The following is a 24,855-nucleotide window of genomic DNA, read 5'->3' as shown; positions in this document are numbered from 1 at the left end:
GCGTTTATTTGACAAGTGAAAAGCACATTTTTCAGGAGCATACGCTTATCGACTTACCAGCTTAATAAGATGCAGATAAATGTTTTGTTAAACTCTTTTGTTAAAGAATCAATGCTTGTTGAATAAATTTCTTGTTAAACTTTTGAAAAGTGTTTTAATTTATCATTGTTGATACCGATTAGGAAAGTCGAACATTGACTACTTTCTCAATTGAAAAATCATTTGAGCAGTAATGTGTAGAGCATAATTTTAGTTCAGCTATCATTACCATTATTAAGCAACAATTCAGCAAGCTTGCTTGTTTGTGACTTGCAATTGTTAGTTGGGATATGTGCATCATTGGTACAAATTTGAGCTCGTTCGGTTGATCTTTCGCGAAACTAGAACCGTTCTCGTAAAACACTATTGTAAGACAACTAATTTTTGAGCTGTCATATCTCGGAGACCAGTGAACCGAATTGAATGAAATTTTGAGCGACTATCAACAATATATTAATGCTTGAAAATTCTTCAAAACATAGGTACCGTCAAGGCACCATTCACCGTGGATCTAAGAGGATTCGGGGCAAATAAAGGCTGTCATTTGACACCAGTCTTATAAACATTGTTGGTGCCGCTTTTAATTGCCTTAATTATAGGTTAAAATTAAAGCAATATCCACAGAAGTAGAAAAATTTTAACAAAATTTTGTGATATAGTACAATTAGTAAAGAGTAGTAGGGTCGCCTAATTCCGTGGTAGGTCACCATTCACCGTGGTAGTAGGGACCCATTCACCGTGTATGAGAAATTTTATTCTATGTACTTTGTTTAAAAATGATCAAAACAACCCAGCCAAGGGAATTTTCTTCGTTTAAATTCATTTCAAGTAATAACTTGCAAGATTTTATTAGAAAAACGAATGTTCAAATTTTCGATTATTTTTAGGTATACGGGACAATATGGGGCACGGTGAAGGGAGACCATTGATTTTTAGGGTACCCATTTACCGTGCCTTTTTGTTTCAATGAAAAAGTACGAGTATTCGTACTTTATTGTTAAACTTACTTCGGTAATGCAAAATACACACCTGATATGTGAATTTAATTGCTTCTTGGTGGAATAAAAACGTTACTACATTTAGTTTATCGCTTAAATCACCTTAGCACAGTTTTAGTTTTGTCAATATGAATGCAGTGAACGAGCAGAAACTCGCTTCATGTAAACACACTTTAGTGTCAAAATGATACTTTTAAATGTTTCTAATGAGCGTTTTGACATGGTAATAATACATTAGTGTTGTATTGGTGAAATTTAAGGGAAATTATCATATCATTCAATCCTAATATGGAAATAATGAAAAAATATTCGAAGGCACACGGTGAATGGAGCCTACACGGTGAATGGCGCCTGGACGGTAGTTTTTGTACGTTAAAAAAAGTTATGATTACCTATTTCACATTTGACCCATATAGAGGGAAAAGAGTCAAATTTACAGTATCGCACAAAATATACTAAGTGTGTTCTTCCTTTAATCTAAATGAGCTCTTATATATCTTATTAAAGATATCTTAAGAACAGAAGTACAAAATCTGGATATCAAAACTAAAATTTTATGACATAGATGTAAAAAAAATACATTTTTTTCGAGAAAGATCCTAATAGTGTCAATCTATCATAACTTTTTTCAACCTTTGGAAAGTCCCTATGTTTTAAGAATTTTCAAGCATTAATTTATTGTTGATAAACGTTCAAAATTTCATTCAATTCGGTTCACTGGTCTCCGAGATATGACAGTTCAAAAATTAGTTGTCTAAAAAATAGTGTTTTACGAGAACGGTTCTAGTTTTGCGAATGATTAATCGATCGAGCTCAAATTTGTACCAATGGTGCACATATAACAGTTTGAAAAACAGTCAAAATTTGAGAATTTTTAATGTACTCTATGAAAAGTTACAGCATGTTGACATTTTTTGTTAGAGAAAAAAAGTTGCGTATCTCAAACATTTTGGCCACCCCCTGTAGTTGCCCTTAGTCGGCAGAAATATGTTTGTTTACATAATGCTGATGCGGCCTTTTTAATTGTTGGTCTTGAATTCAAGTATCACCCCTAGTTGACTACTTTTAAGTACGAAATTTCGTTCCTCCGTTCCCTCACGTGATACAAACCCCATTTCCACGTGGCATATAATTATCTAATTCCAACAAAAGTTTTATCAATGACAACAAACTGAGCCTACGCCGGTAGCAACGTCTTCCACCTATAGCTAACTACTTGCGGTGGTGACATGTCATTACCCGACGTCTCCACTAGACAGAAATGTCTTGCCATTTTGCTGGACAGATGTTTCATGACAGAAATGTTCTCTCGCTGTTTGCATGGAAAGCAGCGGTGTTGATCATTTCTGTTACGTTTACTCTTTCTGGCAGCAAAATGGCAAGACATTTCTGTCTAGTGGAGACGTTGGGTTAGTAGCAGAGTGGTCTAACCAGGAGACGGGAAAATCCGTGCGTGAGAAAACGCGATAGCAGCACCGTTTTGCCCACTAATCTTCTGCCACCCCCACCGAGCAGTGACAGGCGACCCGGCCCGTTCGGTTGCAGCTCAATAATAATGAATTAATTTCGCTTAGGTAAGGTAGTTCGTGAAACGGTGTCTCGAGTGTGCACCATCATCAACCGCAAGGTGGAAGAGACATATGTGAGTTAGCAAAAACGATTACGCTCTAGAGTGGAACTCCCACACGAGAGCGCATGAAAAACTAGCGGGACACTCTACCTTTTAGTATTGTAGTGTCCCAGAGGGAAATGTCTCATGTGGCGATCCCAGCTACCTACTCCCACATTCGACTGAGGGGGGGAAAGATAGAAATAGCTGTAAGTATCAAGTCTCGTATTTCGAGTCATCAGTATAGTGCCAGTGGTGGCTGGCTGGCTAGCGGCTCTCGGGAGACACCCCGGCAGACAAAATACCATCAAGTTTGATCGATAGTGAGGTTTCTTTCCATAGTTTCTTTTTTCTTTGTTGTGACGCGTTTTCCTCTGAACTTGATGTAAACTAATACCTGCGGTTTTTAACGTTGGTTGTTTATAGTGTTAGTTGTCTGTAGCGTGCTTCTCGATGTGGAACGGAAACGGACGACGCGGTAATTTTCATCATCCATTAATAGGTAGGAAGGTTTGCCAGTGTAATAAATCAGTGAAATGGTCTTGGGATGAAATAAACATTTGACAGCAGAGGAAGACACTGAGAAGATAAATCAAAACTCGGATAACCTTGGTAGTTGTAAGTGATGTATAATTGTGGCTGGAAGGGAACATACAGCAATTTCATAGAAAAACGATATAGTGCAACTCCTCAAAACTTTGTGGGTTTGTAGTTCATCGAAATTTGCTTTTTCCTGTTCGGGTTTGTCATTACGACCAGTTTTTAGATCTATGTCCTTAGTGTAGTGCATGTCGCATTACTCAGCTGCCAGTGAAGGGCAATAAAGTATCGATTTTGATACAGTTTTTGTTTTGTTTTCTTAGAAATTTACATTTACATTTACATTTATTTGTTGAACATCATTAAGACAAGACATAATCAACAAGAGTACGCCACAGTACTCGGTTTGTGGCTGCCGCTCTCCATCCTCGGTCGCGCCCAATGCTCGCCAGGCCACGCTCCACCTGGTCCGCCCATCGTGCTCTCTGCGCTTTACGCCTTCTTGTGCCAACCGGATCAGTTGCAAGCACCAGCTTTGCAGGGTTGTTGTCCGGCATTCTTGCAACATTCCCTACCCACCGTATCCTCCCGGCTTTGTCCACCTTCTAGATGCTGGGTTCGCCGTAAAGTGCAGCGAGCTCGTGGTTCATCCTTCTCCGCCACACACCGTTCTCCTGCACACCGTCGAAGATCGTCCTTAGCACGCGTCGCTCGGAAACTCCGAGTGCTTGCAGGTCCTCCTCGAGCATGGTCCATGGCTCGTGTCCGTAGAGGATCACCGGTCTTATAAGCGTTTTGTACATGGTGCATTTGGTGCGTGGGTGAATCTTTTTGACCGCAGTTTCTTCTGGAGCCCGTGGGCCTACTACGACTTCCGCTGATGATGCGCCTTCGAATTTCACGAATCACGTTGTTGTCAGCCGTCAGTAAGGATCCGAGGTAGACGAATTCCTCCACCACCTCGAAAGTATCCCCGTTAGTATGGGACAAACATTAAATTATCGCTCCAGTCGACTTTTTTGATTCCATTTAGGTCCCATATGAACTGTACAAAATTTCAGCGCAATCGGTGAAACTATAATTTAGCGCAAGCGGTTCAAAGTTTTCATAGGATTTACTATGGGAAAAGTTACACTTTCAGATAAAAAATCCCAGAGGTCACCCATTGTCCCCATAATTCAAATCGATCAATGCTTCTTGTAGAAAAATCATTTATGAAACTTTCCTTCATTCGATCAATGCTTCTTGTAGAAATAACATTTACGAAACTTTCCTTCGAAGACCGCAAAACGATTGGATGCTTGTGGAAAAAGTTATAGATTTATTACCGATTAGTGATCCAACGAATGGCTTTTTGTTTCGTTTTATTAGCAGCACTGTAACTGCTGCCTTGGCTGCTGCTGTTTCTGGGGGTGGTGATGCCTCCCGCCACCCCATGCAACAACGGCAGCAGCAGTGCTGCTGATAAAACAAAACAAAAAGCCGTTCTTTGGATCACTAATCGGTAATAAATCAATAACTTTTTCCACAAACATCCAATCGTTTTGCGGTCTTCGAAGGAAAGTTTCGTAAATGTTATTTCTACAAGAAGCATTGATCGATTTGAATTAAGGAGACAAAGGGCGACCTCTGGGATTTTTTGTTTGAAAGTGTAACTTTTCCCATAGTAAATCCTAAGAAAACTTTGAATCGCTTGCGCTAAATTATAGTTTCACCGATTGCGCTGAAATTTTGTACAGCTCATATGGGGCCTAAATGGGATCTAAAAAGTTGACTGGAGCGAGGATTTATTTTTTTCATACAAGCGTGTCCCACACTAATCCCCGTCTATCGTAACATTACTACCCAGACGGATCCTGTCGTGTTCGGTTCCGCCTACCAGCATGTACTTTGTTTTTGAGGCATTCACCACCAATCCGACCTTTGCTGCTTCGCGTTTCAGGCGGGTGTACAGCTCTGCCACCGTTCGAAATGTTCTGGCAATAATGTCCTTGTCGTCCGCAAAGCACACAAATTGACCGGATTTTGTGAAAATCGTTTCCCGGCTGTTGAGCCCGGCTCGTCGCATCACACCTTCCAGAGCGATGTTGAAGAGAAGGCATGCGAGTCCATCACCTTGTCACAGTCGCCGACGGGATTCAAATGAACCGGATAGCTCACACGAAACTTTTACGCAGTTTTGAACACCGTCCATCGTTACTTCAATCAGTCTAGTCAGCTTCCCAGGAAAACCTTCCTCTTTACGGTCGATATTGTCGTACGCCACCTTGAAGTCGATCAACAGGTGGTGCGTTGGGGCCTGCGGTATTTTCTAGATGATTTGCCGCTCGGTGAAGATTTAGCCCGTTGTCGAGCGGCCGTCAAGGAAGCTGGCTTGATAACTTCCCACAAACTCATTAACTTTGGGTGAAAGACGACGGAAGATGAACTGGAATATGAACCTGAAGGTTTAAAACCTCTATAATTAAAAAAAATCAACTTTGTAGGCTGCTTTCAGACATGTGTTCGCTCTGAAGTTCTCGCACTGTCATCTTCCTTTCTCGGACCCATGTTGATCAGTACAGCTCTGATAGAATCCTTACCAGCTAACTTATTGTTCTTGGGGCTGCTGGATAGCTTCCTTCAACGAGGATGTTGGCTCGTTGTTGCTCCCTGCTGTGCTCCATGTCTGCGCTCTCCGCACCATTCAGGTGTTCGTCGTAATGCTGCTTCCACATTTCGATCTCTTCACGTCCGTCAGTCAAGATGCTCCCGTCCTTATCCCTGCACATTTCGGCCCGCTGCGCGGAGCCTTTGCGGGATGCGTTGAGCTTCTGGCAGAACTTCCGTGTTTCTTGTGAACGGCACATCCGTTATATTTGTTCACATTCCGCTTCTTCCAAGACAGACGAACAGACGTCTCACTCTTCTCACTTCTCATTATTACTTTTTCTAACGGTTAGTTCAAATAATCGATCATTAGCAAATCGTACGCTTATGTTGCTCGCATCATTTTTGTTACTGTTTGACGCTTGCTCACTATCGGCATCTAGTTAGCAGTTTGCGAAACATTAGCATTGATTAGCGGCTTGATTGACATTGAACGATTAATGGCGGTTTAATGACAATTGTTTGTACATAGGTACAATTTCTCCTCCTTGACTTCTATGATTGAAAGTAAACAGTTTATACCGCCCTCAATAAGGACTGCCAGTAGTAGTCGAAATACGCGTATCTGTCAAAAGATAAACAACAGAGCGCGAAATTTAAAGGTATAAACTGGTTACACTCAATCATAGGGTATTCTGCTTAGAGGGTTCGAATAGTCGGTATAAGACCCTAAGTTTTAGTAACACATATAAATGTAAAGTTGATTATTCTTCTATATTATTAAGGTTGAAGAATTCGTTATTAACTTTACCGTCATCATTGAAGTTTCGAAAGCAGTTTTCTCGTTCAAAATACAAATGTTCATTTTAACAGGGTATTCATCTTATTCCAGATGGAGAATAGAATACAGTCAATGCATAGTCGTAATAAAGCTCTATGTTTTGATAGAGAAAACTGCCTTCGAAATTTCAAAAATGATGGTGATGTCAATGACAAATCTTTCAACCTTAAACCAAACCTTAGTAGCCGCCAAAGCAGTACATTTGAACAGAAACAGAAATGTACGAACAGGTCATGGCTATTATTATAGTGTAAAATTGAGAGCTATAATGTCTTTAACATGTAACCGAATGTTTCGGATTACAAACATCCCATTTATTAGCCGGGAATGTCTCGTTAGTTTACATGTTTGCCATTGGTACATCATTCTACCATTTCAAATAACTTCTATGGGAACGAAACGGGCCCGGTTACAATGTGTTCGGCGCTTTGGGATATCCCCGAGTAATAAAAATAACTTCCTAACTGGTTGAGCTATGAATCTGGTCGATCCCGCCTTAGGCACGCACGGCGCAAACATGAGCTACGTGTGACAGTAGTGTTTAGTAGACAATTCTGTTAATTGATACACCAGCTGTTTTTGGGTAATTTGCTTTGGTGACTAAGATGAATACCGAGCACCGAATTTTGGTGGCGTTGGACTTGAATGGAGGTATTTGTTATTGCCAGAACAACGACGGTTTTTGTTGGAATGTGTCTGAATTAACGGGCGAGATTATCAAGTGGGATAAGCGCTTGGTTTAACGTGTTTAAAGTGATACGGGACGCCGTGTCATTTTTCCTATCTTCCCTCTCTTTCTAAAAAGTTTCCTCGTGATTTTGAAGATGGTATTCTCGAGTTCTATCGCACTGAAGATGCTGAAAAACAATCAGCATATGCACTGCAAGTGAGCATACACAATGATAGGATTTTGTTGCAAAATATGAAGTAGAATCTGAGATTACCATTATAGTAGCAAAAGAGCAATAGCAGATATTTCCTTGACCATCCCGTTCTTCCTTAAGCGCTGTTGTACAAAATTTTGTCTATATCGCATATTATTATTATTATTATTATTATTATTATTAGCTTTATTAGGGAGCCACCCTAATAAAGCCCGAGGCTGGTTCATCTCCAATCGCATATTAGCAGATATTCTTAGTCTTCACACTTACGGCAAAACTGGACGTGTTTCTTCTCTTTTTCTTTCTGATTTTTTTTTATCAAATAACGAAGAAACATTTCGGAATGTTCAAAATTGGTTCTCGTACACATGTAGAGTGTGGATCAAGGTATCTCTTGATTTTTTCCTGGTGTAAAATGTTTTCGTTTTTGGAAAAATCAATTTTAAACCAAACTTCTAGAAAAGCTGTTTCTGAAAAAAAAGGGAAAATATTTTCCACCACGAAAAAAAAAATCAGTAGATACATACCTTCATCCATACTCTACATGTGTACGAAAATATTGCTTCGTTATTTAATAAAATATCATAAACCCAAAAAATGAATAAATGCTTCCAGTTTCACCTTAATGGAAAAGTTTATCGCAAACTTATGTTTCTTAAGGTAAGCTGATCTTAAGAAAGAGCAGTCCTTCAAAAAGAAAGACAAATTTCCAACAAAAATTTACAACTTTATTTCAATAATTATCAGTGCAGTGTAACTTGGTAAAAACCTATAAATAAACATATAATAAAAATGAAGAAAATCAACGTTGAACAGAAATAAAAAATACAATGTAATTACTTATTGCCATTTTGATCTAACGTACCCGACCGATCTTATTTTCAAAATGCTGAGGTCCCCGCGGAACCTCTCACTGTAATAGTGTGATCTGGATCGCAGTGATCGATGGTTTAAATACAATAACACACGAAAAAATCACTTTTGGCAATTTTGGCATCCTCCTGAACCTAGTACAATCCGAAATATCTCCAGAACGGCTCCAGGTATTGCATAGCCACTTGAGTATAATAACCTTTCATCAATTTATGATCGATTTAGGGTGACTAAAAAAAATCAAACTAATATTGGAGATTATATTTTATAAAATACGATATCGGGGGTTGGGTACCTGAAGGTAAATATACAGGAGATAGACAGAATGATCGGGACAGGCATTTTTTTTTTACTTTTCTAAAAATGTTCAACTTGCAAAGTGCATAGAATATTCTCAAATGTTTACTGTAAGTTCATCAACTAGTGGTGTGGTTCAAATTTGGAGATGGTCGGGTTATTCTCGACGAAGTTATAAAGATTCTTGAAGAAGGTAAAATTACCCGGTAACCAACTTTGAGCTGGATCTCCGGATTCAAAGAACCGATTGCAATGAAATTTTGACCATTCATGACTTATATAATGAACTCTGGAAAACATTTGACTTAACTTGAAATTTTTAACACTTCAGGACGCGCTCTGTTGTAAAAAGTTCATTACTGCCAAAAAACCTCGCTCATCGTATACAGCGCTAGCGTGGTGCAGTTTCGGTTATATGATGGCGCGCGCCCTGAAAGGTTAACAAGAGAAAAAGTTATAGCGATTTTATTTTTTTTTTACGATTTTTGTAGTAAATTGGCCTATTTTTAATATGCATTCCATGACTTTTTCAATATATTGGCGACTATGTTGTTACTATCCTTCAAAACACATTTCTATAAGTCAATTAGAGGAAAATTAAATGAAGTATAATTTGCATCTTGAATTTTGAAACGATGTTGATGTTTTGGATAATTGATGTTTTATTAGAAAAATAATCAAATCGTTATAATTTTCTTCCGTGTTAAGAATATTAAGTTAAGTCAATGGGTTTTCATAGCTCATTGTATAAGTCATAAATGGTCAAAATTTCATTGCAATCGGTTCATTGAATCCGCAGATATAACAGCTCAAAGTTGGCTATCGGATAATTTTCCCTTTTTTAAGAATCTTTATAACTTCGTGAAGAATGATCCGTTTTTTTTTCTAAATTCGGACCACTGATACACAATTAATTGATGAGCTTACAGTAAAAATTTGAGAATATTTAATGCACTTTCCGAAAAGTTACAGTTAGTTGAACATTTTTTTGAAAAGAGAACATTTTGCCTGTCCCGATCATTTTTTCTATCCCCTGTAGATGTTACATCGAGATACATCTGATAGTTATTGGATAAATAAATTAAATAAAAATGAGCAAAGAAATATGCGTTGATATTGACACATGCCCTAGTTTAAATTTATATTCAGCAAAGCGTGACGTACTCCTGCATACAATTGACCCAAGATAAAGCATTCAACAGATCATCACCATGCACCACCATTCTCAAGTACCATGACACCGATGAAAACCCTCCTGGTGTAGAATATAGCGTCACTTTACCGCCAAGAACAAATTGCCCGAGCATTATTTCAGCGATGATATATGGCCGCATCTTGTTTGCCGTTTCTCTTGGTTGGATCCCGGTGCGGCTTGCAAGCATTCGGTAGACTGAATGCAAAACAGCAGAGGTGAGAATTTTTCTCTAATTTTAGAAAATGATCTCCTAAGTGGGATAAAGCGCGTGAATCAGTGACTGTAGGGTATCACAATAAGACGCGTCTGTTCTTACGGTGTTTGGCATTGATGAAGCTAAGCGCTTATGGCATTGTCTATTAAGAATCCATTCGGACAAAATCTCTTGTACCTACATATTCCAGCGAAGAAAAGACAAACCAGTTAAGCGAACATAACGAAGAGAATCTATTGTTCTTTCATGAAAAATTATCATTGAAATTATTTATTTTGTAACCGAACTTACAGCTCAATAAATTGTCCTTTAGGGCTATACGATAGTGATTGAAATTGACATCTGCATTTACACTTTGTACAATATCAAATGTGTAGCCTTTGTGCTTCTTCAACTTTTCTACTATGTCTGATGAAAAAATCACTGTTGAAATTCCAAAGGAAATTCAACGGAGGATTACTGGAAAATGTTCTGGGTAATATTTTGAATAATTCCCAGAGGAATCCCAGCAGAAATGGCTTAAAAACTCTGTCATGAATTTCACGATCTTGGAGGAATCCCAAGAGAAATCCCCGGGAAATCCAAATAGATAGCTCTATAGGGAAATCAATCCTGAAAAATCCCCAGAAAAAATCGTGGAGAAATAATTGAAAGCATCTATAGAGATTTTTTTAAATACATCCCTTAAAACCCTCGGAGATATCCTTGAAATGAATCCATGGTAGTATTACTGGAAAAATCTTGCAGATATTCTTGAAGGAATCCTGAGAGTATTTTTGGTATTATGTTATTAGTGTACACACTTAGAAATTCTGAAATTTCCACGAAACGGAATCACCAAAAAACGTAAATGTTTTCAAGACTGAATCACAAATTGGATTCAATTTTACGCGCATCATGTAAGTGCTGGTTGATTAACAAATCCGTTTCACCAGAAACGTAGAATCAGTATCACGTTCATCAGTCACCTTCCAACTCGGTGAAATAGACGAGAGGTAAGATATGTGGCTCACGATCAGCAGATCCGGAGTTCGAATCCCATGCATGACAATATTTTACTTTTCTATGTTTTATCTGGCAAATCGGTTCTAGCGATTGCTAGACGATAAGAAAAAATAAGCTTTATTTTGGGGTGTCTCGAAAGACGTAAATTTACATGTTATAACCTCTAAATTTGTGTTTTTGAAGATGCTCGTATATGTCAGGTTCAGGACACTTGAAATTACATGATATTTTCTAGGTGTGTATGACACCAAAAGACATCAGCTGAATAATTATTGATTATTAAATGACAATGCTGTAGGAAACACACTTTTACTTTACGTGTTCACAAAAGACTGACGAAGTCAGGTCTATACAAAATCGGGTCAACACTGTAATCCATGGTTTTGCCGCAAATCCAAATGTTTCACTTTTTTTTAATCAAAATTACCATTCATTATTCATTTTTCTTTTTTTTTTTCTTTTTTCTTTTAACGTTACGACAGATAGTTCATCTCAGAGTATACGCTAAGTATCGGCTGAGATGTTTCTTGACAAATGGATGTTCTGGATATATTGGAACCTTTTTATGAGATGGGCTGGGGGTACAGAAAAAGTAAATGTATATAAATTAAAAAAGGGCACAGAAAGAGGAAATTGTAGGCATAAATTATTTTAGCACTTTAAATGAAGTTAATTTTTTTGCCAAAACAGGATTTGCTCCTGATGATCTGAGAAGCGTTCAGGAAAGCTTCCAGGAGTTTCAGGGGAGCCTGCAAGGCTGGAGTTCATTGGGGTTGCAGGGGGGCTTATGAGGTTTTTAGTTGTTTTCAAATTTGCTTTAGAAGGTTTAATGCTCATTCAGGACAGTTTCATGTGGTATAAGAGCGTATCAGACGGATTCAAGAATCTCCTGAAATGCTCTGAAATCCTGCCGAAACTCACCTAAAACTGCTGATACCGCATCAGACCCTATACAACATTTTAATGATACCCATAAAACGCCATGAAACCATTTGGAACACCCCTGGAGCCCTTCGAAACCTCAAACGTCTTTGAAACGTTGTAAGGAAACCCACTGGAACACCCCACTTAAATCCTCTGCAACGTCCTGAAACGTCCTTGTAACTTTCTGAAACTCCCTGGGACGCCCTCAAGCATATAGGGTATATGTACCATCAGTAATCTCACGCTCCAATATTCATCCTATTCTAAAACAAGCGATTACGGCACCGATTGATTCCGTTCTTTTTGTTTTCATGCGTGCTCACTTCTAACAAAAATACAAAAATATGAAACAAAACAAACAACGCTTCATTGCTTTGTTTTTCGTAGGATGAAAATGGGAGCCACATGCTTAATAAGGAAACCAATACCCTATATAAGGGGATTTTTTTTATTATCGAACAAAGTGGCACGAAGTTTCTCAGAATTTAATGATTTTTACCATACCTGTTGGTTCATATATATGTATATATGAATAAAAACTAAATTGAAAAAAAAATCAGGGTCGCGTAATTTTCCGGAAAACTCCAGTGGAAAACAAATATTTTCCACACACACCACCTACTTTGAAAAATCACAACTCACGAAGCACCGCCGACACATTTTTTTAGTGAAATCATGAGCAAATTATCTCAGCATTAAAAAAAAAAACAAAATATTTTTTTTTCACAAAATTTTCCACTGTTGAAGAAAATCAGTTGGAAAAGCCGGAAAAACTATTTTCAAAGTCCGGGAAAATTCCAAAAAAAAAATTTTGAAAGGAAATTTTATAAGCTATATTCTGTAAAAATTTCACGATGTGGTTTTCATCCGTTCCTGAGTAACAACCATTTTTTTTGCAAATTAATAATAGAGACGGTCGAAAATCAACCCACATCTGGACAATTTCCACAAAATTGGTCATAACGCAGGAACGGGGAAAAAAACAAATTGTGGAAGTTTTATAGAATATAGCTTATAAAATATCCTTTCAAAAATATTTTCCAACTTTTCCAACCGATTTTCCTCAACGGTGGAAAATTTGGTGGTAAACAATTTTCATTTTGTATTTTTTTAATTGCTAAAAAAATTTGCGTTAGATTTAAAAATTCGGCTCATATAGCACATCTGGATAATTTCCACAAAACTGGTCATAACTCAAGAACGGAGAAAAACCACATCGTGAAAATTTTACAGATAATAGCTTATAAAATTTCCTTTCAAAAATATTTTTTTGGGAATTTTTCCGGACTTTTAAAATAGTTTTTTCGACTTTTCCAACCGATTTTCCTCAACACTGGAAAGTTTTGAGGAAAACCATTTTTATTTTGTATTTTTTTTTGAATTTCTGAGAAAATTTGCTTATGATTTAACAAAAAAATATGTGTCTACGATGCTTCGTGCTTGAGTTATGATTTTTCAAAGTAGGTGGTGTCTGTGGATAATGTTTGTTTTCCACTGGACTTTTTCGGAAAGCCCCTGAAGCCCCTAAAACCCCTTGCAACATCACTTTAATCACCTTAAAAACCCTGAATCCCCTAAAGTCCTCATGGAACACCATTGAAAAGCCCGTAAACTCCCTGAAACCGCTTGGAGCCCCTCTAAACCCGCTGAAATACTCTAGATCGCCTCCAAATTCTAAGAATCTCTAAGATCAGGCAAGGATGAGCGTTATAGGAGACTAAGAGCTTATGGGGTTTTAGCTGATTGGGGGTGTGGCCAACTATCTTGGGTGTTTTAGGAGATAACGAAACACTTTCTTCGGCAAAGTTGTAGTGCTTGAAAAGATCTACCATTTGGTGCATATGATTTGTTTGTTGACTTGGCCGCTAGAGGCGCCATCAACAGTTTGAAGCTAAATGCACTAAAGTTATCATATTAGGTTGGCAGGCAACTGTTACGATATGCGACAGCTCAAGACTCTAATGATTTGGAAGGGAGGTGTGTTCAGAAAATTGATTGGGTAAGCCATGAACGTGCGGATGATGAGCTGTGAAGTTCGTAATTTTTCAACTAGGCAGTGCTAGTGAGCATGTAAACTATCAAAGCCTCATATCTCAGAACCCTTATAACCTAGAAAAGATAGAGTCTTTCGCAAAGTTGATTAGTATGCCGTAGCATTTTAGGGGAGAGGGGGGAGTCAGGGATTGTGTGACGAACCATGTACTAGAAATGGGGCCATTCATAAACCACGTAGATTTTTTAAGGGGGGAGGTGATCTCTGGTCAACGTCTACGCTCCATACAAATTTCAATTTTTTTGTATGGACAAAAGTCTACGAGAGAGGAGAAGGGTCTGAGATTGCCAAATGTTGGTCTACGTGGTTTCCCAGTCAACTAGTGATCGTGTAAGATGTTGCATAAGATGATAAAGTGGAGGCGATATGCGTACAATTTACATGCGCCTAAATGGAGACATGTACGCATACATATGGCCTCCACTTTATCATCTTATGCAACATCTTATACGATTACTGGTTGTCTGGGTTGTGACGGCCCCTATGGGAAAATATGCTACGAGAGAGAGGGGATTAAAAAATCGTCCAAAAATGCTGTCACTTATGGATGCTCCCTTTTTGCCTTTCTCGTACACCAAGGTGTACCGAAAGGCTATATGTTCACTCCAAAAACGAAAATTTGATAGAGCCCCCGGAGGGGTCAAGTGTTATATACTAATCGACTCAGCTCGACGAGTTGAGATGATGTCTGTGTGTATGTATGTGTGTGTGTATGTATGTGTGTGCGTGTGTATGTGTGTATGTGTACAAAGAGGTCACCTCATTTTTAGATAGTAAATATGAACCGATTTCAACGACCGATGGTTCATTCGACGGGGTACATTGTCCCATTGTTTCCTATTGAAAATGGTTCAGATCGGTCCAGCCGTTCCGGAGTTATGGCCATTTAGGTGTTCCGGACCGGTACCCCAGGAAGGGGCCAGATATGAAAATGCAACAAACCCATGCATGCGACCCATCAAACCACGGCATTTTCGATTACCTGATGAACGGGATGAAGGAAAATAGTCTCTGACTATATCTGAACCGGTAGTGTTCCGGAACCGGTTCCGGGTGTCCCGCCGGAAGTGGCCAAATAAGAAAGTGAACATAACCCATGCATGCGACACGTCAAATAGCGGATTTTTCGATAACCAGTTGAATGGTAAGCAGGAAAATAGTTTCAGACCATGTTGGAACCGGTAGTATTCCGGAACCGGTTCCGGATGTCCTGCCGGAAGTGGCCAATTAAAAATGTGTACCAAACCCAGGCATGCGACACTTCAAAGAGCGGCTTTTTCGATAACCAGATGAACGGTAAGCAGAAACATAGTTTCAAACCTAGTTTGAACCGGTAGTGTTCCGGAACCGGTTCCGGATGTCCTGCCGGAATTGGCCAATTAAAAAAGTGAACAAAACCCAGGCATGTGACACATCAAACAGCGGCTTTTTCGATAACCAAATTAACGGTAAGCAGGAAAATAGTTTTAGACCATGTTTGAACCAGTAGTATTCCGGAACCGGTTCCGGATGTCCTTCCGGAAGTGGCCAATTAAAAAAGTGATCCAAACCCAGGCATGCGACACATCAAAGAGCAGCTTTTTCGATAACCAGATGAACGGTAAGCAGAAACATAATTTCAAACCTAGTTTGAACCGGTAGTGTTCCGGAACCGGTTCCGGATGTCCTGCCGGAATTGGCCAATTAAAAAAGTGAACCAAACCCAGGCATGCGACGCATCAAACAGCGGCTTTTTCGATAACAGATGAACGGTAAGCAGGAAAATAGTTTCAGACCATGTTTGAACCAGTAGTATTCCGGAACCGGTTCCGGATGTCCTGCCGGAAGTGGCCAATTAAAAAAGTGAACCAAACCTAGGCATGCGACACATCAAAGAGCGGCTTTTTCGATTACCAGATGAACGGTAAGCAGGAAAATAGTTTCAGACTATAACTGAACCGGTTGTGTTCCGGAACCGGTTCCAGCTGTCCCGCTGGAAGTGGTCAATTAAAAAAGTGAACCAAGCCCATCCATGTGGCACATGGAAGAGCGGGGTTTTTCGATAACCTGATGAACGGTAAGCAAGAAAACAGTTTCATACCGTATCTAAACCGGTTGTGTTCCGGAACCGGTTCCAGGTGTCCCGTCGGAAGTGACCAATCAAAAAACAAAACCAAACCCATGCATGCAAAACATCAAATCATCAAAAATGTTCGTTAACCAGTTACACGGGCAGCAAGAAAATAGTCTCTGACCACACTAAAGATTACCGGCAGTGTTGCAGAATCAGGGTTGGATCCATTGCTGAAATTACGCAGGTGATCAAAATCGATGCAAGCGATTAATATGTGTAAAGGAACAAAATCTTGATAAAAATTTAAGCGATCTTGTCAAATTACATCATTTTAGATTCCTGAGGCGTCATTTTACAGTAGGATGGATTAACGTTGTATGGAAAAATTTAAATTTTATAGCACCAATCCCCTTCTGCGTCTAAAATTACTGCGAACAATTTTGATGCAACTGGTTGAGTCGTCGCGCTCTGAAACACGGTAGAAATTTGAATGGGCTTTAATAGGGGAAATTTCGATTGCTTGCACTTTTTTTTTGTCAAATTTTACATGAATCTTATAACTAATGATAATAAAATATAGGCTAAAGTGCGCAGAAAAAAATTGCCGAAATGTCTTGATAATGATCGGCATCCAGTGCTAGTGAAGGTGGTCAAGCAGTCAACTGAGAGATTTGATATTTTTCAACATAGCGTCGGAATATGAGCCATCAATAAGTTTTTCAAATTCAATTATGGCTTTGATAAAATTCTTGCTTTTCTGAATAAGGCTGACACAAATTTTGATTTTCTCTTAAGTCCAGAGGGGTCCCCCTTGGAAATTTTGGTCGGAATTCAACATCTTGAAGAAGTGCACAAATAAATAAACCAATAGATTTATCAATTTTAAAGTGAAATTGGAGTCTTCCAGAAGTTTTTCGTTATCAAAACCGATGAGTTAAGGCGAAACTGGAAGCCTTTCCTCATTTTTTGATTTTTGATGTACTATTAAATAACGAAGCAACATTTTCAAAATCGGTTTTCGTGCACATGTAGAGTGTGGATCAGGGTATCTTCTGATTTTTTTACGCGGCATAAAATGTTTTTCGTTCTTGCAGAAACCATGTTTGAACAAAATTTCACAAAAAATGGTTTCTGCAAAAACGAAAAACATTTTATGCCGCGTAACAAAATCAGAATATACCCTGATCCATACTCAACATGTGCACGAAAACCGATTTTGAAAATATTGCTTCGGTATTTTATAAAAATTCAAAAACCAGAAAAAAAAGGAAATGCTTCCAGTTTCGCCTTAAGCGGTTTTGCTTAACTTTTTTAAGAATTTTTTCATCAAATACATTTATGATTTATCAACTCCACCCCTCATTGACGAGTCAACGAGCACTGTGACAAAAGAAGAAAATGAGATTTATGCCGTTCTAGAGTATTCTCAGGATTCAGGAACACTTCGGCTTATGGCCGGAAAAAATGTTGAGTACATATTCGACGAGAAAGGCACTATCACCACTAGGTGGATTAACCTGGGTTTTTAGATACATGGTGTCTTCTGCAAAGTTTAACAGTATGACATAGATTTACATAAAATGGGACACTTGTTTCAAAATTCTTCCCCTTGGTGAAGAGTTTATATTCTTCCCAGGTAACCAATAAGCATTTAAACATACTGTATTCCAGCATTATATCTACATTCCACCTGCTTACTGCTCTATCATAGCAGTTTAAGTACTAAACTGTCCTAATTTAACAACTGAACTGCTTCTGAAAATGTTACAGCCATTGCGTAACATTCCAAATGCACGATTTTTTGAGCATTTAAGCAAAAAAAAAAATACTGTCCAGCACATCCAAATTGCATAAATTACCTCTTTTTGAAGCGCAGAGTGAAGAAAGATGAATTGGGAGAGGGATATAAAAGGCATCTAAACATATTTCCGTTAAGGCGGATATACGGCTTATTACCATTAAATGACCTGCCATACAGACGCATTCCAACTGCTTATTGGCTACCTGGGTTCTTTGATGGAATACTTGGTTTGAAATTCAACCCATGGCCAGCACTAGGTGGCATGCAAATTTCATTTATTTGCCTTGAAATGAACTAGCCTCGGGTTCAAAATCTCGTTAGTAAAGATGAAAACCAATAAATAAATAATTTTATTGATTGTATACCTCAGAACCCTGATGCAGGTCGAACTCGAAAGGAATTCTGGCTGAATCTTTAGAGGGTAATCAATAATACCTCTTCAAAACAGACTGCAAATTTGTCACCTCCTTTAATTCTGGTGCCTTTTATTGGAAGTGAAAACATTTTCTCTATGTTTTGATATAGGGTGACGATGGGTATTAACGGCAGGTTTGTTCTCTTCGTCATGGGGGGTTTTTGTGGACCGAATTGCCTGAAATTTGGGCATATAACTCAGTTTGGTTGGGAAGGATTTGTGGCCAACTCTGAGACCTACAAAAAACCCCCATGACGGAAAGAACAAAACTGCCGAGAATACGTAAGAACCCCTATAACAGCATACTTAACTAAAAACCCACATGAATGAATGAAGTTCACTACGTAGTTGAATACTTTTCGTGTTCCAATGGAAAATTACCAAGAATTTGTAGAAATTATTTGGAAAATAAATTAAAACTGCCTAGGTGGGCCAAAATAACTCCACTACCCTAACATAATGAGCATTTCTTCTTCTTCTTCTTCTTCTTCTTCTTCTTTATGGCTCGACGTTCGCATTGGAACTTGGCCTGCCTCTCTTCAACTTAGAGTTCTTAGAGCACTGAAACAGATATTTATTGAAGGGCTTTCTTTGTCTGCCATTGCAAGAATTTGTACATTGTGTGGGAAGTACAATGATACACTATGCCCAGGGAGTCGAAAAATTGTCCCGACCGGAACGGTAATCGATCCCACCGTCTCAGGATTGGTGATCCATAGCCTTAATTACTAAGCCAACTGGAGACCCTATAATGAGCTTTTATGTCACTTTAATAAATATTAATCAATAATGATGGATAAATTTATGAAAAAGAGCCTTCCGATAAAGGTAATTTGCTTCACAAAAACGATGATGATGCAGAACACACATTTTGAGTTTCCCCCCCCCCCCCCCCCCCGTGAACCCGATTACATATATCGGGACAAACACTCGATGAAAAGTGGAAACCATAGCGCACATTCAATCAACAGCAGCGCAGTGAACGCCGAATGCAAGCAAGAAACAGCTGAATATTTCAGCGAAAGACAGTCGAGAAAAAAAAGTTAGAACAAAAATAAATCTTACCCCTGACTGGCAGGATTTGAAGTGGAATTCAACGAATCCGCTACATTTGCAACGGCTTTTCGAGGGCACGTTTGTTGTCTCCGATCGTTGGTTTTGCACGGGAGGATGCGCGGTACGTTAGCCATCCGCCCGTTAGCTATCGGTCGCGGTCCACGCTGATTCCTAGCTAATGTTCCGCGGGAAAGATGAGCAAACGTGTGGCACAAAAGTATCAACCTCGAAGTGTAAGCGAAGCTGTCCGTTCCGAGGAGAGCTACTGTAAGCGAGAAGCCAATCTGGCTAATGAGATACACTGAATGATTGACAGCGGAAAATTGGATTGGACATGAGCCGCCGTCGTCGTCCACTGACTAGCTACTAGGTAGCTAGTGTATTCTGTGATTCATTATTTTTCTTCACGAAATCCAATTAAATTTTGGCTGCAAATATCTATACGAAGTAGGAACTTTCCTTTACGAAACCTTCCTATATGACATATCGTTTGTGTTTTTCTGTCATGCGCTCATTATAATACACTTTAGCGACGATACTAATAGTAATTCTAGATAAATAAAAACACTTCTTATAGTTTCTGAGCTACACATGTAGGGAGTAATGTCCAGCTCAGAAACTATAAGCAATTGTTTCGATTATCTTTGAGAAAAAGACCAATTCGAAAAAAAAGTCCTTTATAAGTTTCACATTCTATCCCTGACTATGTGAAACAGCTTATTCAGATGATTACACCGTTTGGCACGCGTTCACTTTCAATTTATCGTATGTGCTGATTCATGTTGAAATTACATTCAGACATCATTCGTATTACCGGTATTACCACCGTTCCCATTGTCATCGTCGTCGTAGTAAAATATCACCCATTTGATTGTCGTTCTTCTTCATCATAATCGCTCAATTGGGACCACGCCACATCATTTTTCCTCGCGTATGTGTATAAACATGATGTCACCCGGGCAGACTGAAGAAGGATGATACCGACTGAAGTCGACGACGACGACACTGAAACCGAAACAAACGAGCATCGAATGAGTTGCGAATACTTGTCATACTCTGGTTCTTGTTACGAGGCCAAAAAAGCCGAAACACGCGGTGCGCCAATGCTGCCATAGAGCAGACCGCGCGGGGTCCCAGCGCTGATAAAGTGAGTTTTCTCGTCGTCGTCGCGTAGCTTCACAGGAATGTCGTCGTCAACTGCACCACAGAAGAATAAAGAACTTCTAGGATGAAAGATCGGCAGCATATGATAGGAAGTGCAAAAAGAAGTCCCTGCTAATCTCGATGTTGCTTCTTCGGCTATCGCTAAGGATGTACGGATTACGGGAGGTCGTGTCTGCCAGTGAAAGGTTCATTAAAAAATTACTCACATGATTCGTGCAACAGACAGGCGCATTAATTTTAATTAGCCGTCGCCTTTTTTTTCTAGAGCCGAGCATGACAAGAGAAAAGACGAGCCACGTGAAGATGCAATAAAAACGTGCATTTCTTTGGCTTAATCCTGCTGGTGAGACAATTCATGACAGGGGAAAGTGGTGCAGAACGAACGAAATATTTTTTCGTCAATTTCTCAAGTAACCATGCTGTTGAAGCTGTACGTATTGCATATTTAAAGCGCATATATTGGCATGCATTGTCCTACATTAATCATTAAAGTCTAATTAAAGTGGCAAGTGGCGCCACCATTTCTGACTTACGATTATACTGGTATAATCGTAAGTCAGCAATAGTGGCGCCACTTCCCACTTTAATTCAACTTTAATGGTTTATATAGATTAATGCATGTCAATATATGTGCGTTATTTATGCAATACGTACAGCTTCAACAGCGTGGTTACTTGGGTTGTTGCGAAAGCCAATACCGTTCACACGCATTTTTTGGTCATGTTTGAATTTCAGAGATTTCAATTTGTGAATTATTCGTGTGTTGCTATGTGTTATTCACTGCTCTGCCAAAGATACCCAAAAGTTGAAAATTACGTACAATCATTGAAGATGTGATGCTTCACCAGCAGATATACAAAGTACAATATTTTGTCATATAAACCCGAGCAGAAGGGAACACCTACCTCAGACATCCATGCAAAGAGCAAACTGTGCTCTAACACCTTACATTGTTATTGCTAAGTTATTCTACGAAATATTATGAGAACATCACAATAATAGTTGAAGGTATTTGAGCAGAGTTTGGTATTGGTATGGTATTTATAGATTGGCAGTGAAAATAATTGAATACGGGTTACCTCGATTGAGTGAACATTTCAGTTTTCAAAATGTCTATTAAATCGAATTTTACATTCAAGGCTTTTTTTAATTTTATTTATATTTAAATTGTATACAAAAATGTTACAAAACATATAAAAACTGCATAAAAACTGAGTTTTTAAGGCTCGTAGTTTTTGGCATATATTAGTAATTCTCGCCAAATAACGACGAAACCACTGTCTTGCTAGTTTGTTAACCTTTAATGTGTTCCACCAAAAGTGTCACGCAGAATTCTTTTACGAAATCTGACATGAATTGCTTCACTAATTCATTTATGCCTTTTCACAAATCATTTTGGAGATTGGTTGAAAAATTCACCAAGGGGTAACTTCAGAAATTCCTTTGGATATTTATTCAAAAATTTCTCTAGGCATTCGTTGTGGACAATTTATTGGAGATTTCTTTTGAAAATCTACCAAAAATTTCTTCAGAAATTATTCTAAAAAATCTTTAGGAAATTTGTTTTAGTATTCGGACAAAAATTCCCTCCCTTCCAAAGATTCATTTGGTAATTTTCATCAGGGATTAATTTAGAAATTTCTCTTATTCCACAAATTCCTTAAAGAATTCTTTCAAAGCATGTTGCAAGATTTACTTCTGAAACTCATCAATTTTTTTTTCAAAAAAATCACGATGAATTTGTGAAAAAAATCCTCCAGGGATTCTTTCAAAAATTCTCTCAAAGACTCCTTCAGAAATTTCTTTAGACATTGATTCAGAAATTTCTTCAAAGATTGCTTTGATTAAACTTTCAACAATGCCTTCAGAAAATATTTCAGAGTTTTTCCGCAAATGTTTCAGAAGTTCCGTAATTAATTTGTACTGGGGTTGCTTTGGAAATTCTTTTAAGGATTTCACCAGTAATTCCCACAGCAAATTCCAATTTCTCCAGAATTTCCACTAGGGATTCCTCCAGAAATTTCCCATAGAGTAATGTTAGAAAGCTGTGTCTGAGTTTCTGCAGAAATTCTTCCAGGAATTTCTTTAGAAAATCCTTCAGAGATTTACCCTATTTTTCAGGACTTTTCTTTTTTTCCCAAAAATCATTTGAAAATTGAGCATTCTCTCAAACGATCTTTTTTTACTTATTCGTTTATTTGGAAGGCTCGGGCACCCCATGGGCATAACTGAGCCGAAATCTTTTGTTTTTACATTGATTTTTATTTTACAATTTATTACTGCCTTAATACTATGTTAGTTTGGGAAGCCGAAGTACTCGCGGCTGCTTCGATGTTCAGGATTGAGAAAGAAAAGAAAAAATAAATAAAATAAAATTGGGAAGGAGGGATTTATGGGTTTAAAACTAAATTATTTGTTAACTTATACTAAAAACATTGATGGGACAAATTGTCCATATCTGTAACGGAACCAAAAAGAAAGGGCTTTATCGGTAGACAACGACAAGAAGAGGACAAACGAAAGGGGGGCGACGACAGACAGGGGCGAACAACAAAACCAAAAGGCGGACAACGAAAACAAGGAACGTACTACATCAAACTCTGACATCAACACGTTTCAAAAACTGGTAAATCAGGTTCATGTATTCCAAATCAAGTCCTGCCAGCACTTCTCTAACGGGTTTCTGTTGTTTTCCTCGGACCCGGAGAGTATCCTGCAGCTCAGATCTGACCTCACGATACTCATTGCATCCCCACACGACATGTTCGATATCCTGGTAAGCCACGCCACAGACACAGAGATTGCTTTCTGAGAGCCCAATACGGAAGGTATGTGCGTTCAACAAATAGTGGTTGGACATCAACCGACACATTACACGAATGAAATCGCGGCCTTAATTCAATTCTTTGAACCATGGCTCCTTCGACACCTGTGGAATGATGGAGTGCAACCATCTACCCATATCTCCTTCTCTCCAATTGTGTTGCCAGCTGATCAAGGACTCCTGACGGGCCAATGCAAAAAATTCATCGAAGCCGATTTAACGCTCGTAAATATCGCCTTCGCTAGCGCCCACCTAAGCCAGAGAGTCCGCTTTCTCATTGCCCGGAATCGAGCAATGTGAAGGGACCCAAGCGTGATGGTGTTTGAGCGTTTGGTCAAAGCACTCAACACTTGGCGTATTTATTCCATTCAGGAAGTATGCTGAGTGCTTCATCCGTTTCATTGACCGAACAGCCTCCAGAGAACTTAGACTGTCGGTAAAAATGAGGTAGTGCTCAGGGGGAAGAGTGTCAATGTACTCTAAGGTGTAGTATATAGCCGCTAGCTCCGGTGATCTCATCCTTCATAGAGAGATCAAAATCCACTGAGGAGCTGTCGAAGCCTGAGAAGTTGTCATGATTGGTGTTAACCGGAGATGGGCTTACCTCCAACGTCATGTACCAGTAGTACACACTCATAAAACGAGTTTGAGGATTCTGTTCGAGCAACTTTTCAAAATTTTCTATGACCAATGGATTCACAACCTCGCATCGGATGAGGAACCGGAACGACAACTCCGCAAAGCGGTCTGTCAGAGGATGTATACCAACAAATACCTCTTAGCTCATTGTGTGAGTCGAGTTCATGCAACCTAACGTGACGGTAACGGGCAACGGTACTGAACCCGTTGAAGCTTCAGCAAGTGTGTTTTCGCGGATTGAAAACAAAAACTACCGTATTCTAAAACCGACAGAATGGTTGATTGGTACAGCCTGATCAGATCTTCCGGATGCGCTCCCCACCATGTTCCGGTAATAGTTCGCATAAAGTTGATTCGCTTTTGGCATTTCTGTATTAGATACACAATGTGCTTCCCCCAGGTGCATTTGGAGTCGAACCAGACGCCGAGGTATTGTGAAGACATGCTTTGAGTGATTGTCTTACCCATCAGAACGAGCGAAAACTTAGCCGGTTTATGTGTTTTAGAGAAGACAACCTTCTCCGGGGAGAACTCGATACCCAGCTTGAGAGCCCAAGTATACAAATTGTTCAAAGAAAAAACACAGTCATCCACAAGCTGTCTTAACGTGCAATTTTCCATGAGACAATCATCTATGTGTCCGTGGCGAACTCGCCTAGGGCGAAAAGCCACGTTAATAAAGAAAAAAAAAAAAATCATCTATGTCTCTAACATAAAAGTTCTAAAGAAGGGGGCTTAGACATGAACCCTGGGGGAGACCCATGTAGCTAATTCGTGAAAATGTCAAGTTACAATGAGCAAAACTCATCTGCTTCTCAAACAGCAAGTTATACAAAAAATTG

The 24,855-nt window shown here is 39.0% G+C and overlaps 1 protein-coding gene across 2 annotated transcripts in view; it reads left to right on the top strand.

Annotated features, from left to right (window-relative positions):
- Window positions 1-24,855, top strand: part of LOC109622194 (uncharacterized) — a 302,271-nt gene that overhangs the window by 155,831 nt on the left and 121,585 nt on the right. Inside the window, exon 1 of one of the 2 annotated variants that reach the window (XM_062852347.1) lies at window positions 2,724-3,148. The exons of the other annotated variant lie outside the window; for it this stretch is intronic. Within the exon in view, the coding sequence (XP_062708331.1) occupies window positions 3,100-3,148 (49 nt within the window). The 5' untranslated portion in view covers window positions 2,724-3,099. Of the gene's footprint in view, window positions 1-2,723; window positions 3,149-24,855 lie in introns of those variants that run through there. 2 annotated transcript variants of the gene reach the window in all.

This window comes from Aedes albopictus, chromosome 2 (genome assembly GCF_035046485.1).
Source record: "Aedes albopictus strain Foshan chromosome 2, AalbF5, whole genome shotgun sequence".
NCBI classification, from domain to species: Eukaryota; Metazoa; Arthropoda; class Insecta; order Diptera; family Culicidae; genus Aedes; species Aedes albopictus.
This window is presented reverse-complemented; position numbering and strand designations above follow the sequence as displayed.